Source organism: Nycticebus coucang, chromosome 11 (assembly GCF_027406575.1).
Source record: "Nycticebus coucang isolate mNycCou1 chromosome 11, mNycCou1.pri, whole genome shotgun sequence".
In the NCBI taxonomy this organism is placed as follows: domain Eukaryota; kingdom Metazoa; phylum Chordata; class Mammalia; order Primates; family Lorisidae; genus Nycticebus; species Nycticebus coucang.
The window spans coordinates 100,840,595-100,856,739 of record NC_069790.1 but is presented as its reverse complement, the minus strand read 5'-3'; the positions used below and the strand labels follow the sequence as shown (position 1 = coordinate 100,856,739).

Sequence of the window (16,145 nt, the reverse complement as noted above, 5' to 3'; positions counted from 1 at the left end):
AGAAACATCTCTGACATCACCAAATGTTACCTCTGGCCCTGGGCTGAGAACCGCTCATTTTAATACAATCCTTTGCATTTAGAGACTTCTCCTTCCTTTTTTATTTTAAAAAAAGAGACAGGGTCCCACTCTGTCAACCAGACTTGAGTGCAGTTGTGTGATCATAGCCCACTGTAACTTTGAACTCCTGGGCTTAAGCAATCCTCCTGCCTCAGCTTCCTGAATAGCTAGGACTCTAAGTGCATTATAACATACCCAGCTAAGTTTTTAAACTTTTTGTAAAGACAGAATCTTACTATGTTACCCAGACTTCTCTCAAACTCATGGCCTCAAGCGATCCTTCTACGTTGGCTTCCCTAAGCACTAGGATTACAGGCTTGGCCCACCACATCTGGCAAGATCTCTCCATTCTGGATACCTGTATCTAGCTACTTCAGTATGTTTTGCTCAATAAATACCAGTTAATTACCCCCCCATCCCTCAGGCCCAAAGACAAAAAGCAGCGGAGGCAGTGAAAGCAAAATTTCTACTAAAATATATGGTAGGTGATATATCAGCTCAGGTATAATATTTCTTTTGAAGTTTTGGGTCTCAGGACGTTCGCTGTGCAAACTGGAACTCTTGCAGTCCCCACTCCACATTGCTGGGGCCCAGTGAGTTGGTTACCTTGTGCCTGCCTGTTACTGTGCCCCAAAGAAAGTGCCATAAGTTCTAGGAAAGGTAGATATTTAAAATACCTCTTGCTTTATTTCCACTACCATATTTAGATTATGATATGCTTCTCTGAATGTTTGTCAAAAGGATCCCAGAAAATGAGACATTCCTTTGAGCTACTTTAGTATTTACCCCGAGTACTCTAATGGGCAGTGAATTGTGCCAGCAAGCCTTTAGGGCTATCACTACTGAAGGCTAAGATAGCCGAGAGCTACAAAGTTGCCCACTCAGGAACTTCAAAGCTTTTACTTCCCAAGGTATGACTGCTTTGACCTTATGACTCCAAAGAGCATCATGATCAACACTGCTACTGCAGATAGGAAGCTGCACAATTCTTGTGGCCAATGTGTTTACTCAAATCACCAGCTAAAGCTGGCTGGCATTGTTGCCTATTGCTATTAACCAGTCCTCCTCCTTCCTGACCTCCTCTCTATTTTATTTTGTATCTTTTTTTTTTTGATACTGAGTCTTACTTTGTTGCCCCCAGTACCAGTAGAGTTCCCTGATATCATAGCTCCCAGGAACCTCTCATTCTTGGGCTCAAGCGAGTTTCTTGTATCAAGCCTCCCAAGTAGCTGGGACTATAGGCGCCTGCCGCAATGCCTGGCTATTTTTAGAAATGGGGTCTCGCTCTAACTCAGGCTGGTCTTGAACTCATGAGCTCAGGTGATCTGCCTACCTAGGCCTCCCAAAGTGCTGGGATTACAGGCATGAGCCACCGTGCCCGGCCCTGCCCTCTATTTTATACCCACTCATGCTTCTGCTCTCACCTGAGCTTGGCCCATACAGCTCTACCAAGTTATCATACTCCACAGGCAGCAATTCAATATAGATATAATTAGTTACAATCATAATGAAAATAGTATTAGAATGCTGCCATATAGGTTACACTATAATTTACGTAAGTTTAATTATATGGCAAGAAAGATTAATGAGGATGACAGTAAAGGGTGGAGAGAGAATAGGAAGAAGAAACAGAGGAAGAAATTTCTAATCAGTAATATGGCAGGCCAGGAGCCGTGGCTCACACTTGTAATCCTAGCACTGTGGGAGGCTGAGGCAGGTGAATTGCCTGAGCTCATGAGTTCTAGACCAGTCTGAGTTAGAGCGAGACCTGTCTCTAAAAATAGCCAAGCGCCTGTAACTTGGGAGACTGAGGCAAGACAATCGCTTAAGCCCAAGAGTTTGAGGTTGCTGTGAGCTGTGATGCCACAGCGCTCTACTGAGGGCGACAAGTAAGACTGTTTCAAAAAAAGAAAGAAAGAAAAAGAAATATGGCAGGTGATACATCAGCTTAGGTGCTAATATTTCTTTGAAATTTCCTATTCTTTTTTTTTTTTTTTTTTTGTAGAGACAGAGTCTCACTGTACCGCCCTTGGGTAGAGTGCCATGGCATCACACGGCTCACAGAAACTAGGCTTTAACTCTTGGGCTTACGTGATTCTCTTGCCTCAGCCTCCCGAGCAGCTAGGACTACAGGCGCCCGCCACAACGCCCGGATATTTTTTTGTTGTTGTTGCAGTTTGGCTGGGGCTGGGTTTGAACCCGCCACCCTTGGCATATGGCCGGCGCCCTACTCACTGAACCACAGGCGCCGCCCCGAAATTTCCTATTCTTGAGTCTTAGAGTGCCTTGGGTGCGTTTGCTTAAGCTCTTATTGCCCTCCTACCCTTTTTGCTGAGAAACAGTGTGTAGTTAACCATACCTCAATAACACGGGCCAGGCACAGAGAGGCTCACGCCTATAATCCTAGCACTCTGGGAGGCCAAAGTGGGTGGACTGCCTGAGCTCAGGAGTTAAGAAACCAGTCTGAGCAAGAATGAGATTCTGTCTCTATTAATAATAGAAAAACTACCTGTGTGTGGTGACAATAGGTGCCTGTAGTCCCAGCTACTTGGGAGGCTTAGGCAAGAGGATCACTTGAGCCTGAGAGTTTGAAGTTGCTGTAAGGTAGGCTGACACCAAGTCGCTCTACCCAGGGCAACGGAGTGAGACTCTGTCTCAAAAAAAAAAAAAACCCTCCCAAATTCCAAATTATGCCTTAATGTCACCCTCTCCAAAGAAAGGCCCAGAAACTTTAGGAGGGGAAGATATTCAGAGGATGTTCTATCAGCATCTACGTATGTATGACAAAGAACCACTGCACAATGAGGCCGTCAAATTGTGGCTCTTCTTTGTCTAGCTAGAGTGGACCACGATGGCTATTCCATGCTGCCATGCTTTCACAACTCAAGGCACTGAACGTGCTGCTCCCTTTGACAGGAACACAACTTCTACCCCTCTATCTTTTGCCTTGCTAGTTATCCTTCTTATCTGAACTCAGGGGCTATTGCTCTGGGAACTACCTCCTGAGACAACTCCACTCCCCTACAGTCTAAGGTTAGGGCCTTTCCTCTTTGTTCCACAGCACACTGGGCTTGTGGCTACTAAATCCTTATTTCACTGTAGTTCTTTGTTATATTACCTATCAAGCCTGGTGCAGGGCTCAAAAAGTAATTACTGAACAAATGGAAGTAGAACATAATATTTTTACTTTCCTGTTTGTTATTCAGCCTATCCATATTTCAGGTAAATTGACCTTCATAAAAAAATCCACTTAAAATGAGCTGTGCAATTTCAAAATGGTTACATGTATTAATGGTTCAGTTGAAAGTCATGTCTTTAATGTCTTTATACTTTGGCTTTTTCCCTTTCTTCTAACAGAATCACACATACCATTATTGTCGGATATCTTTTTTTTTTTTAGAGACAGAGTCTCAGTTTGTCGCCCTCAGTAGCGTGTGGTGGCATTACACCTCACAGCAACCTCCAGTTCCTGGGTTTAGGCGATTCTCTTGCCTCAGACTCTTGAGAAGCCGGGACTACAGGCGCCCGCCACAACCCGGCTTTTTTTTGTTGTTGTTGCAGTTTGGCCAGGACTGGGTTTGAACCCGCCACCCTTGGTATACGGGGCCAGTGCCTTACTGACTGAGCCACAGGCGCCGCCCATCAGGTATCATTTTATTTCAAATTTTTACTTTTCTGACATCTAACGCAATTAATACCATCAATATAAATGGTAGTCTTAATACACAACAGAATAAATTTTAAACTGCTTAAGGCTACAGACTTTGTGTCTTTGTAACTAGGCTGATTACTGAGTATTCTCAGCACACCAAGACCCAAAATGGTTCTTCTCATAAATGTAACTAGATGTAACTGGATGTTGAAGATAGTGTGGAAGGGAAAGAGCTCTCACTGGTAAGGCTGGGATAATAAAATGAACTTCTAAAAATGTAGGTAATTACTTCTTGTTATGCAGTACTTTCTGTTCCAAGGCAGAAAAGATGCTAGCTATCAGGAAGTAGGATTTTCTGCTGAGTCACCTGATACAATGTCTTCACTGACACTGATGTAATCTTATCTTTCCCACTTCAGTGAGATACTTGACCTATTACAGTTCTCAGGGTTCTAAACTAAGACATCAACCACTATGTCAACATCTAAGAAATCAGAAGGCAAATGGAAACAGAGCATATAATCTAAAACATGTTCTCAATTTCTGACATAACCTATGCTTCCTCTCTTTATATCATTGGAAGTGTGGGAAGAGTTAGTATATTTTTTTATATGACTGAATCTGAGAATTCACCAAAAGGCCATTAAAATTTTATGTATGTCATTCACCAATCTTCATAATAAATGACTTAATGATGTTAGTGTGCTAGAAAAGCCATAAATGCAACTGAGCTTTTTCCAAATTTTTTATAAATGTTTGAATACATTGATTACCTTTGTATTTATGAAACTTCACATTTATTAGTAAAATGTTTCAAAGAATTAGTCTCCAGAAGTGTTTAAGAAACACAACTCCATAAATGTGTATAAATATTATGGGTCAATAAAAAAATTTTTTAAAGGAAAGAAATACAGTTTCTTTCTTTATTTTTTTTGAGATGGAGTCTCACTATGTCATCCTTGGTAGAGTACCGTGGCGTCACAGTTCACAGCAACCTCAAATTCTTGGGCTTAAGTGATTCTCTTGCCTCAGCCTCCCAAGTATCTGGGACTACAGGCGCCCGCCACAACACCCGGCTATTTTTTGTTGCCCCCAGTTGTCATTGTTGTTTAGCTGCCCCAGGCTGGGTTTGAACTGGCCACCCTTGGTGTATGTGGCTGGCACCATAACCACTGTGCTACAGGCGCTGAGCCAAAGTTTCTTTCTTTAAATAGTAACAGGGAGACACCTTTATAGGGACTTTGCTAAACACTAACAAATCTCAATCTACACCTACCTTTGTCTTCTCTACCTCTTGCACACTTCAAAGAGGGTCCTCTAGTTTCAGTGTTCTGAGACTGATGAATTTAATCTGCTAATCCATAGCCTTTTACAATATTTAGATACTTAGTAAAGTTAAGTGTCCAATAGGTCTTCACCTTTCTACACTCAAAATCCAAAAGGTATCTCCTGTCCCAAACCTTCCCAGACTCCTTAGTTGGAAATAGTCTCTCCTTTGGAAGGCAAACACCTTTCGCAGCATCTCTTGTAGCACGGACCACAGTTCATTTATGTAGGTGGAGTGGAGCCCTAAGAGAGCAGGGATCCTGTGTAAATCCACTCCATAGAGTTAACAGATCACCTGCTGCACAGCAGGACTCAATACAAGCCACTGACCAAGAAACCTGGCCATGTACTCTTGCTTCATCTCCATAGCTATGGGACCTTTGTCATTCTACCTGTTCCTGAGGCATACAAATCAAAGTGCCTTTGTGGTGTTCTAAATGGAAATGTTCCATGGCTTTGAACAGGGATGAGATGATACTTTTAGCTTTATTTCTGATGCTGCTCTTTGACATATGCTGGCTGTTTTTCAAAGTTCAGGAGTACACCGTACCAGTATCTTCAGGGAAACACCCACAGTGACTTATGAACCTTTTTCTTCACTTTTTTTTTTAAAGACAGCATCTCACTCGGTCACACCAGCTAGAGTGCAACAGCATCAAAACTCACTGCAATTTCTAACTCTTGGACTCTAAGGATCCTTCTGCCTTAGCTTCCCGAGAAGCTGGGACTACACGTGTGCATCGCCACACCTAGTTAATTTTTCTATTTCATGTAGAGACAGGGCCTCCCTCATGCTAGTCTTCAACTCCTGACTCACACCATCCTACCATCCTCCTGCCTCAGCCTCCCAGAGTGCTAGGGCTACAGACATGAGTCACAGCATCTGGCCTTTCTTTTTAATCTTCACCAATGACTCAGAGCTGAGATAATGTTTTTCTAAATGCACTATCCTGCTCGAAAAACACTCCATGATTTTGGGCAAATCACCTCAACTACTATGTCTCAGTTTTCTCATATATAAAGTGAAGATGATAATGGGATGTACACTTCATAGGGTTGAGTACTTAGCCCCTAAGTGTTCGATAAAGCTTAGATGCCTTTACTTACGTTAACGTCCTATAATTACATTTTTTTTTTTTTTGGAGACAGAGTTTCACTATGTCACCTTCAGTATAGTGCCATGGTGTCACAGCTCACAGCAACTTCAAACTCTCGGGCTTAAGCAATTCTTTTGCCTCAGCTTCCCAAGTAGCTGGGACTATAGGCGCCCGCCACAATACTAGGCTATTTTTTTTCGAACCCGCCAGCCTCAGTGTGTATGTGGCCGGTGCCCTAACCACTGAGATACCGGTGATGAGCCTAATTAAATATTTTAGTAGAGAATGATTCTCTTATGAAACCTTTTCAAAGTCATGTTTAAAAGGTAATAAACCACATTACTGACTTGCAGATATATTTATTCCTTCAAAGAATGCTTCCCTTAGTTAGCTCCAGTTTTGATGAACCAATTTTTTTTTTCATAAAGCCTAAAGATGAAATCCTTTGAGATTCAGAGCATAAAAGTACTTAAGAAATAATTCTTTTTGATTGTGTATAGTGGAAAATGCTATATTGTGAATGTAAAATTTTAGGTTCCTGACAGTGGGGTTGAGTCATAATGACCCATAAATTCCAACTGTTACAATTAATATACACATAGCATAAGATACACTCCAAAATCGTCACAGTCTGACATTTAAAGAAGTTAAATAAAATCATGCTATAGGCATATAGACTACTTCTTCCTCTTCTGTACCTTCAATTACCCCTCACCTATGCTTTCTAGCTTGTAAGAAGATGCAGACAGAATCCTCTTTCTTACCTCGCCATCAGCCACAGCAGAATAATTCACTTGGGCAACAGTGACTGTGGTTGGTAATTCTGAAGCATCAGCCAAAGTGGCTACTGTCGCACCTGTACCAACCTAAGGAAAAATATGAAAAGTGTTTAAGTGTCTGTGGACGGTACCCTTTGCCTCTCCTTCACTCAGAAGCTAAGATTCATTTAATGCTCAATTTGGCACAGATAACATGCCTTATGATATGAAACAAGTTACTAAAATTATATCTCAGAGACTATCCGAATCAACCAAATGAATCAATATTAGAAGAGCTATCATGTTTCATTATCATCAGCGTTCAGTGTCAGTCAACCAACTTTCTACTCTCACCCCAATCTGAACTTAATTGTTTTTTGCAGTTTTTATGGTTTTATTTAAACACAAATAAAATGTGCACATGAGCTGTCTATTCATATTCTTCGTGTGCAGCTGAGCATTGGGATCAGTGACTCTGACAGCCAGCTGGGCAACTCTTTCCACAATGGCTTTGCAGTTCTTGGAGGCAATGTTGCGAGCAGCCTCCACACAGCAAGATTTGTTGCACATCAACAGCATTTCCAGCTTCTTTGACATTGTGGACAAGGAACTTTGGGAAACCATTAGACAGCATATACTTTGCTTTCTTGTTGCTTCCATAACTGATGCTGAGCATCAAGATCATGGCCCTTGAATCTTCTCTGAACTTGTTGTCAACACCTCTGGGTTATGCTTCATTTTACCTATCAGTCTGAATCATGCCAGATAAACGTGTTGCTCTTCTTTTTTGATGATCTTGGGCTTCACAAGGGGTCTGAGGGTGGCCACGATGCTAAATGGGAGATGACTGCCACTTCCATAGGCAGTGCCGAGGAGGAGAGAAAACTTAATTCTTTTTTAAATGTTTACTTTAAATACAATAAGACTACATGAATCAGAACTTTAAAGGCTCCCTATCAAATTATCTTTTAACTCAGAAGAGATAATTCAGAAGAATATGCCCAGGCCACTCACAGTGAAACTGTAAGAAGCCATTTTAAAGCGCTTTGTTTTGGAAATGTCCATGAAAGCTACTTATGGCTCTGCATTCAGAGAATGTAAACAATTTAAAATATTCTTCAGAAGTCGTTTTCAGGTAGAAAGACCTTGGGAACCTATATAATGAAGTTCACAGGAGAGCTTGCACAAAGAAGACTTCTCTAGTCTAAGGTGAGGCACTCACTGACCCATCTCAGAAACCACAATCAAGTAACCATCAGGTTTACTCACCTGGATAAGTGAGACGGTGCCATCAGGGTTACTAAAGGTCTGCACTACAGTCTGTGATGGTACAAGATGGGCTATACTGTGTGTAGTTGTGGCCTGTGTTTGTGTTTGCTGATCTTCGAAAGCATACAAAAGATCTTCTCGCCCATGCTGTTTGTAACAGTTTTTAACTATGGTCCGTAGTGCCTGGGTCCATGAAACCTGTCACCAAAAGACCAGAAAAACATAGTAAGCCACAAAGAACTTTGGTTATTTAGTTCCAATAGACAAGAAGGAGTTGCTTATCTACCAAACCACACCAAACCTCTCACAGATTTAACTTTTCTTAGAATTATTTCCCACAGACTGATTCTGGCATAAAGAAACTAAGCACTGAGTACCAAAGAGAGTTTCCCTTCCTGATTAAATTACCAGCTTAGCTTTGGGGTTTTAGACTCTATTTCTTTTCTTTCTTTCTTTTCTTTTTTTTTTAGAGACAGAGTCTCACTTTGTCACCATGGGTAGAGTGCCGTGGCTTCACAGTTCACAGCAACCTCCAGCTCTTGGGCTTAGGCGATTGTCTTGCCTCAGCCTTCCGAGTACCTGGGACCAAAGACACCCAACACAAAGCCTGGCTATTTTTGTTGTTGTTGTTGTTGCAGTTTGGCTGGGCTGGGTTTGAACCTGCCACCCTCAGTGTATGGAGCTGGTGCCCTACTCACTGAGCCACAGGCGCCGCCCTTAGACCCTATTTCAACCTGAAGCTAAATTCAAACTTCCCACAAAAGATTATTCTGGCCAAGAACAATATATTAAGGTTTTTAGTAAAATTCCAAGCTAAATGAAAAAGAAATAACTAGAAAAAGTAAGAGTATCTACTTTAGTCTTTCTTCTAAAATTTGTTATTAGCAGACTCATTTAGCAGACTTCATATCTAATTCCATGTTTTATATTTTTCAACAGTGATTCTTGCTCACCTAAAATAAGGACATTTTCTAAGTATTCAAAACAACTACTTTCAATACATTTCAAGTTTTTTTTTTTTTGTAATTACTTTATTGAATTAAAACTGCTCCAAAAGACAACTATGAAGAATAATAACGCCATCCCATCTTCTCTTTACAGTGATGGACGGATGAGTGAGAAATGTTATAAATTAGAGAACATCAATCTTTGGTGGGACAGATTTAAAACAAATGTTTTTACACTTTTTAGCATAAGAAGTACAAATGACCTAAGTTGAAGTTGTTGCTTCAGAATGAAAAAGCAATGGGAAACTCAGGTCAAAGGAACTTTACCCTCTGCTTTTGCTCTTCTGTGCGAACATCGCTCCGGACATTTGCCCATGGGATATCTTCAGGCCACCAAATGGGCTTGCAGCTTTCTTTCCCCCAGCCTGGTTTCCCCCGACCTGTGGAGTACTTGAGCATCTCTGGGATAAATGCCCGAAGCTGGGCCTGGAAGAGAAGAGCGTAGTCATCAATATTCATGAAAGACATCTGTGATGTGTTTATGTCCCTTACCAAATTGTTTGATTATAGAACAGAGAGCCTTCCTAGAGGGTCTCAAAGAATTCAAAAATGTGACTGACAAACCTATGGATTGTTTCCATAGGTTACATAGCTCTATGGGTGACTAACAATTATACTTATGTTGGTAAAGTGTACCTTAGGCTGAATTTTGTAGACTTGGTCCTGTAAAAGCAAGAATATCTACCAAGTTCGATTTCTGCCTCCTAAGATATTACTGGTACTATTTCCCTTTTACAGTTTCTATGCATTTAAGATGTCAAATCAGGGTGTTTTCAACACAGTTCTGGAGGTACTGACCAATGCAAGAGATAAGAGAGAGAAATAAAAGATGAGAAGCAGGTAAAAATCACCATTGTAGGGCCAAGGGTGGTGGCTCACTCCTGTAATCCTAGCACTCTGAGAGGCTGAGGCAGGTGGATTACCTGAGCCTGAGCAAGAGTGAGACCCTGTCTCTACTAAAAATAGAAAACTTGGCTTGGTGCCTGTGGCTCAAACAGTTAAGGCGCCAGCCATATACACCTGAGCTGGTGGGTTCGAATCCAGCCCGGGCCCACCAAACAACGATGGCTGCAACCAAAAATGGCTGGACATTGTGGCAGGCACCTAAAGTCCCAGCTACTTGGGAGGCAGAGGCAGGAGAATCACTTGAGCCCAGGAGTTGGAGGTTGCTGTGAGCTGTGGGCGACGCCTGAGGCTCTGTCTCAAAAAAAAAAAAAAAATAGAAAACTAGTGGGGCATCATGGCAGGCACCTATATTCCCAGCTGCTGGTGAGGCTGAGGCAAGAAGATCACTTTAGCCCAAAAGTTTGAGGTTGCTGTGAGTTAGGATGCAACAACACTCTACCCAAAGCGATACAGTGAGACTGTCTCAAACAAACAACCCCAAAAAACAACATTGATGAAATAACTATCTGGAAAACCACAAAGAATCAAATGAAAAACTATTATAAACAATAAGAAATGAGTAAAGTGGTTAATTACAAAATATATGAAAATAAATAGGGCTTTAACATAATAAAAAGGGAAAACAGTCCTAACTTTCCTAGAAAGTTTCTAGTAAACTAGGACACTGCCCATGAGTCTAACATATCTCTATAGGGAAGCAGGTATGATTTTAGAAATGCTATGTACTTCCTTCAGAATTATTTTACAAAAAATTCCAGACCAATCAAGTTTTAAACAACAGAGATAATTTCCTGGGGTGGCGCCTGTGGTTCAGTGAGTAGGGCGCCAGCCCCATATACCGAGGGTGGCAGGTTCGAACCCGGGCCCGGCCAAACTGCAACAACAACAAAAAAAAGCTGGGCGTTGTGGTGGGCACCTGTAGCTCCAGCTACTCGGGAGGCTGAGGCAAGAGAATCGCCTAAGCCCAAGAGTTGGAGGTTGCTGTGAGCTGTGATGCCATAGCACTCTACTGAGGGCAAGAAAGTGAGACTCTGTCTCTTAAAAAAAAAAAAAAAGAGAGATAATTTCCATTCTTCATTACCTGGTGTAGTAACTATACCCTGTGTACGTCAGTGTTCGAGGGGATCTATTTTGTGAACATTCTTAGTCGCTAAGAATGATTTTTGGCAAGAAAAGCAGTTATCAAGTTATAACCTTACGACTCCTCCCCAGACCTACTGCTTTCTTTTAACCTGGTGGTCAGCACCAATCCTGACACAAGTAGTGTCCTCCAGCTAACGACACATCTATACTGCCTCTGCAACTTCAAACCAAAAAGAGAGGGCATTTTTAGCAATGAGTCAGACTTGGGGACTTATAAAGTAAAAAAAAGAAAAATAGAAATGGGAATGGTAAGTATCAGTGTATGGCAACACTTTAATATTGAAGATCTTATATAAATATCAGGTGTATTCCTAATTTTTCTTATTATAATAGGTATTATTTTACCAGAAGATGGTACAAATTATTACGTAGTAGAGAACCATGAACCCAATCAGTAATGGTTACCTAATAGAGCAAGCTCTGGTTGATAGTATTCACTTTATTTCTTCTTCCTCTTCACCCTCTTTCCAAGTCCCTCTCCCCACCAGACAGCCTCCTGCCTACAGGATATGATATAATACACTCTACATATATTTGGCTTCGCAGCATCAAGCAGCAGCTGATGGAAATGTATCCATTTGCAAGCCCATGCTATCAGCTGGCCCGTGAGGTCATCCCTTCAGTTATTTTAAGAAAGTACATCTCAAAGTCATTTTTCCCTTTATCTTGATTTCTCGGGAGTGTGTCTTTTTCTAGCCTCAGATACACAGAGCAGGAGAGGGCTTAATGCTCACAAACAGTATTTTATATTTTCTTATATAAAAAATGGATTTCTCAGAGGAAGCATAAATTAAACTGATACCACTAACGGTCTCTAAAATGGGGAGGTTTTTATACCCATACCTATGAGAGCGTGGAGAAAATGAAATGAGAAGGCTAAATATCTCTAAATTGACAAAATCCTAAAGCATTCAGAAGGCACTCATTGTGGAGAACACTAGGCTGACAGAGCCTGCTCAAGTCCAATGGGAACCCCTGCATGTTCTCTAATTATGGTCATCACACCACTTCCGATCCCTCACCCTATTTGCAACAATAGTTCTCTCTGGTCATCAGTTCTGGGCCATGCTGGCACCTTGCTGTGGACACTTTGCTTTGGCTCTCTCATAGCAGGCTTTCCACTGACTTTCAATACCTTATTGGTTACTTGAAATATGGGCACATTCAGCCTCCTCACTTAAACCCATACTCTACCCTTTCCCTAAACACTTGTCTCCTCCACTTCTTTGTCTTTGCTAGTGGAAACCCATCCCTTTCCCTAGACACCCAAGCTTAAAACCTCAAAGTTATCTCTGCCTCCCTCTTTTAATCCCCATCTAGTCACTCATTGTAAGTCCAATTTTTTCTTCTTTGAAATGTCTCTGGTATCCATCCTTTCTTCTCCAGCCCCACCTTCATCCCTCGATTTGTGACCAAAGGCTAGTACACCCTCCTAGTTGGTTTTCTTGTGGAACTCTAAGTTCTCCCTTCTATCCCTCTTCCCATACATCCTTGCCAGACAGGTTTTCTCATAAACGCCTTCTACGTAATTACAATTGTCCGTTAACTACTGGCAACTAACCAGACTCCTCATCCCATTTTTTAGACCTGCTGTAATCTGGCTTTCAGATTTCAATTCTCACTAACTCCCACCAGGCAGCCTTGGTCCTCATTAGACAAGACTCTGCACTATCTTATGAACTGCTGAGCCCATTCTTGCTTCTCTGCCTTTTGGTTTGCCCCCTTGCTGAACTATTTTCCATGCTCCTATTCTAATGTCACTACTCATTCTTCAGTGCCTAACAAGTCCCACATTCTTTGTGGAACATATACTGACCACTTCTCTTCAGGTGGCTCTTTCTATCAACAAAAACATGAACTAGACTCCGAGTTGGCTCTGAATCCCAACTCTCTCTGAATCTTAATTTTCTTATCTGCAAAAGATTAATGATAATGTCAAATGTACGAGGTTAATTGAGAGGATTAGCGATAACAGGTATATACATAGCTGCACTGAATAGCAGTTTTATTGTTATTACTTCAGTCACCAGCTATCTTTTCTCAGCAACTCCTACAACATTCATAACTTGTTATAAAAGATAGAGCTTAGGCTTGGCGCCTGTAGCTCATCAGCTAGGGTTCCAGCCACATACAACAGAGCTGGCGGGTTCGAATCCAGCCCGGGACTGCCAAACAGCAACGATAACTACAACTGAAAAATAGCCCGGCACTGTGGTGGGTGCCCATAGTCCCAGCTACTTGAGAGGCTGAGGCAAAGAGAATTGCTTAAGCCCAAGAGTTGGAGGTTGCTGTGAGCTGTGATTCCACAGCACTCTATCAAGGGTGACATAGTGAAACTCTGTCTCAAAGAAAAAAAAAAGTAGAGCTTAATTTGTTACAAAATTTAGGTGAAGCATAGCTATTTAGCAACTGATTGATAATTCTAATTTTATAATGAGAAAAACATGTTTTTATAAAAAGATACTTTAACCATCTACTTAATAAACTACCTTCAATATAAAACAAGTACTCAGAAGCATCATGGTTCTAATCCAACACGATTTTAATCTTAAATTAGCTACTAGTTGAGTATCTCTTATCTGAAAATCGGAAATGCTCCAAAATCTGGCTTTTTTGAGTGCTGACATGATTCCCCAAGTGGAAAATTACCCACCTGACTTCATATGACAAGTAATAGTTACAACATTGTCAAAACTTTGTTTCATATACAAAATTATTAAAAATATCCTACAAAACTACCTTCATGCTATGTGTAGAAGGTATATACAAAACACAAATGAATTTCATGTTTAGACTTGGGTCTCATGCCCAAAGTATGTAATCATGCATATGCAAATATCCTAAAATCTGGAAAAAATCCAAAATATTTCTGGTCCCAACTATTTTGGATGGGGTGTACTCAACCTGCATTAAGTTTCTCTCAAAGGCCAAATTGACTATCTGCCAAGAATAAATACTTCAATGATAAATGAGGGGTTTTTTTGGAGACAAAGTCTCACTTTGTCACCTTGGGTAGAATGTTGTGGCATCACAGCTCACAGCAACCTCAAACTCTTGGGCTCAAGCAATTCTCTTGCCTCAGCCTCCTGAGTAGCTGGGCCTATAGGCACCCACCACAATGTCCAGCTATTTTTAGAGACAGGGGGTCTTGCTCTTGCTCAGGCTGGTCTTGAACTCATGAGCTCAAGCAATCCACCTGCCTTGGGATCCCAGAGTGCTAGGATTATAAGCGTGAGTCACCATGCCCAACCCAAGATTTTATTTTTAAATCAAGGAAATCAGGGAACCTTTTCTCCCAATTCAAAGAAATAGTCAACTTTCAGAAATGGTTTTCTAATGTTCAACAGACTGTAATATACACAAAAACATTCATCCTTACTTTTTCAAAATGGGTAAAGTGGAAAAAAGCAGAAGGTGGCAAAAGAATGAATTTATATGTAACTACCCTGTTTTCCCGAAAATAAGACATCCTCCGAAAATAAGACCTACTCACAGTAAAGATAAGACGTCCCCTGAAAATAAGACCTAGCGCATCTTTGGGAGCACACCTTAAAATAAGACACTGTCTTATTTTCAGGGAAACAGGGTATGTAAATAAAGTTGAAGATGAGAAGTAAAGAATGCTATAACCAAGAAGTAACCAAAATGACCATCTGGGCAATTCCTTGACTTGAAGAAACAAGAGGTTACCAACCCACTCTCAACCTACAGGTAGTTTAGGTGACTTTTTCTGTTGAATCCTTGAACATTAAAAAAAAAACCCAAAAGCTTGGCGCCTGTAGCTCAGTGGCTAGGGTGCCAGCCACATACACAGGAGCTGGCAGGTTCGAATCCAGCCCGGGCCCACCAAACAACAATGACAAGTACAACCACAAATAGCCGGACATTGTGGCAGGCGCCTGTAGTCCCAGCTACCTGGGGGGCTGAGGCAAGAGAATTACTTAAGCCAGTGGTTCTTGACCTGTGGGTAACGACCCCTTTGGGGGTCTCCTGCATATCAGATATTTACATTATGATTCATAACAGTAGCAAAATTACAGTTATGAAGTAGCAACAAAAATAATTTTATGGTTGGGGGTCACCACAATGTGAGGAACTGTATTAAAGGGTCGCAGCATTAGGAAGGTTGAGAACCACTGGCGTAAGCCCAAGAGTTGGAGGTTGCTGTGAGAGCTGTGACGCCATGGCACTCTACTGAGGGTGACAAAGTGAGACTCTGTCTCAAAAACAAACAAACAAACAAAAAGAAAAAATCCAAACAAACAACACATAAGCAGATTACCAATGGAAATGTGACAAGGGTAACCACAATTAGAAGAGAAGACTAGGAAGCTTCTCAAAGATGATTTATGTGCCAGGAATCTCCAGATGATAAATGTTTCCAACTCCTAGAAAGAAGATTCTAGAAGCTAATGTGAGGGCAGAAGAAGTACACAGGGAAGCTTTGAAACCTCAAGTGAAATTATTTGCTGCTATGTAAGTTTCAGCTTTTTTAAGTGCTAATTATCAACTGTACAAAATTTGCCCTTATAGCAAAAGAAAAGTATTTGCTACTGTAAAAGACACATTTTTTCAGATCTTTACATTTTGAGGATGAAGGATATTTTTTTACTGTCACAAGCATAGACATAATCTGACTTCATTGAAAAAGGCAATTTTCCACCAGACTATGTTAATACTGTTTCAAATAAACAGTGCTAAGGCCATAAAAACTATTAATAAAGAGAAATTAGTCATCCAGTATAGAAAGAGTTAAGTGATTCCTTTCCAGAATTCAGCACTGTGTTCTCATTACCAGCTGGATTAATTACTGGTCCTGGAGAGTTTCGGAAACCCAAGCTTCAGGGTGTGCTTGTTAGGGAAGGTCTGTCTGTAATCCACAGGGAGACAATCAGCAGGATCACAGAGCTAAAGTCTCACTCCCAGA

General features: G+C 41.2%; 1 protein-coding gene across 9 annotated transcripts in view; it reads right to left on the bottom strand.

Annotated features, from left to right (window-relative positions):
- The window catches only part of NRF1 (nuclear respiratory factor 1), a 170,723-nt gene that overhangs the window by 45,647 nt on the left and 108,931 nt on the right, over positions 1-16,145 (bottom strand). For all 9 annotated transcript variants that reach the window (XR_008383665.1, XR_008383664.1, XM_053609142.1 and 6 more), the window contains 3 exons: positions 9,437-9,595; positions 8,163-8,360; positions 6,900-7,001 (listed from right to left, as the gene is read on the bottom strand). Coding sequence is in view for 7 of the 9 variants with exons in the window: in XM_053609142.1 (XP_053465117.1) it covers positions 6,900-7,001; positions 8,163-8,360; positions 9,437-9,595 (459 nt within the window). In the remaining 2 variants the exon portion in view is untranslated. The remainder of the gene's footprint in view (positions 1-6,899; positions 7,002-8,162; positions 8,361-9,436; positions 9,596-16,145) is intronic.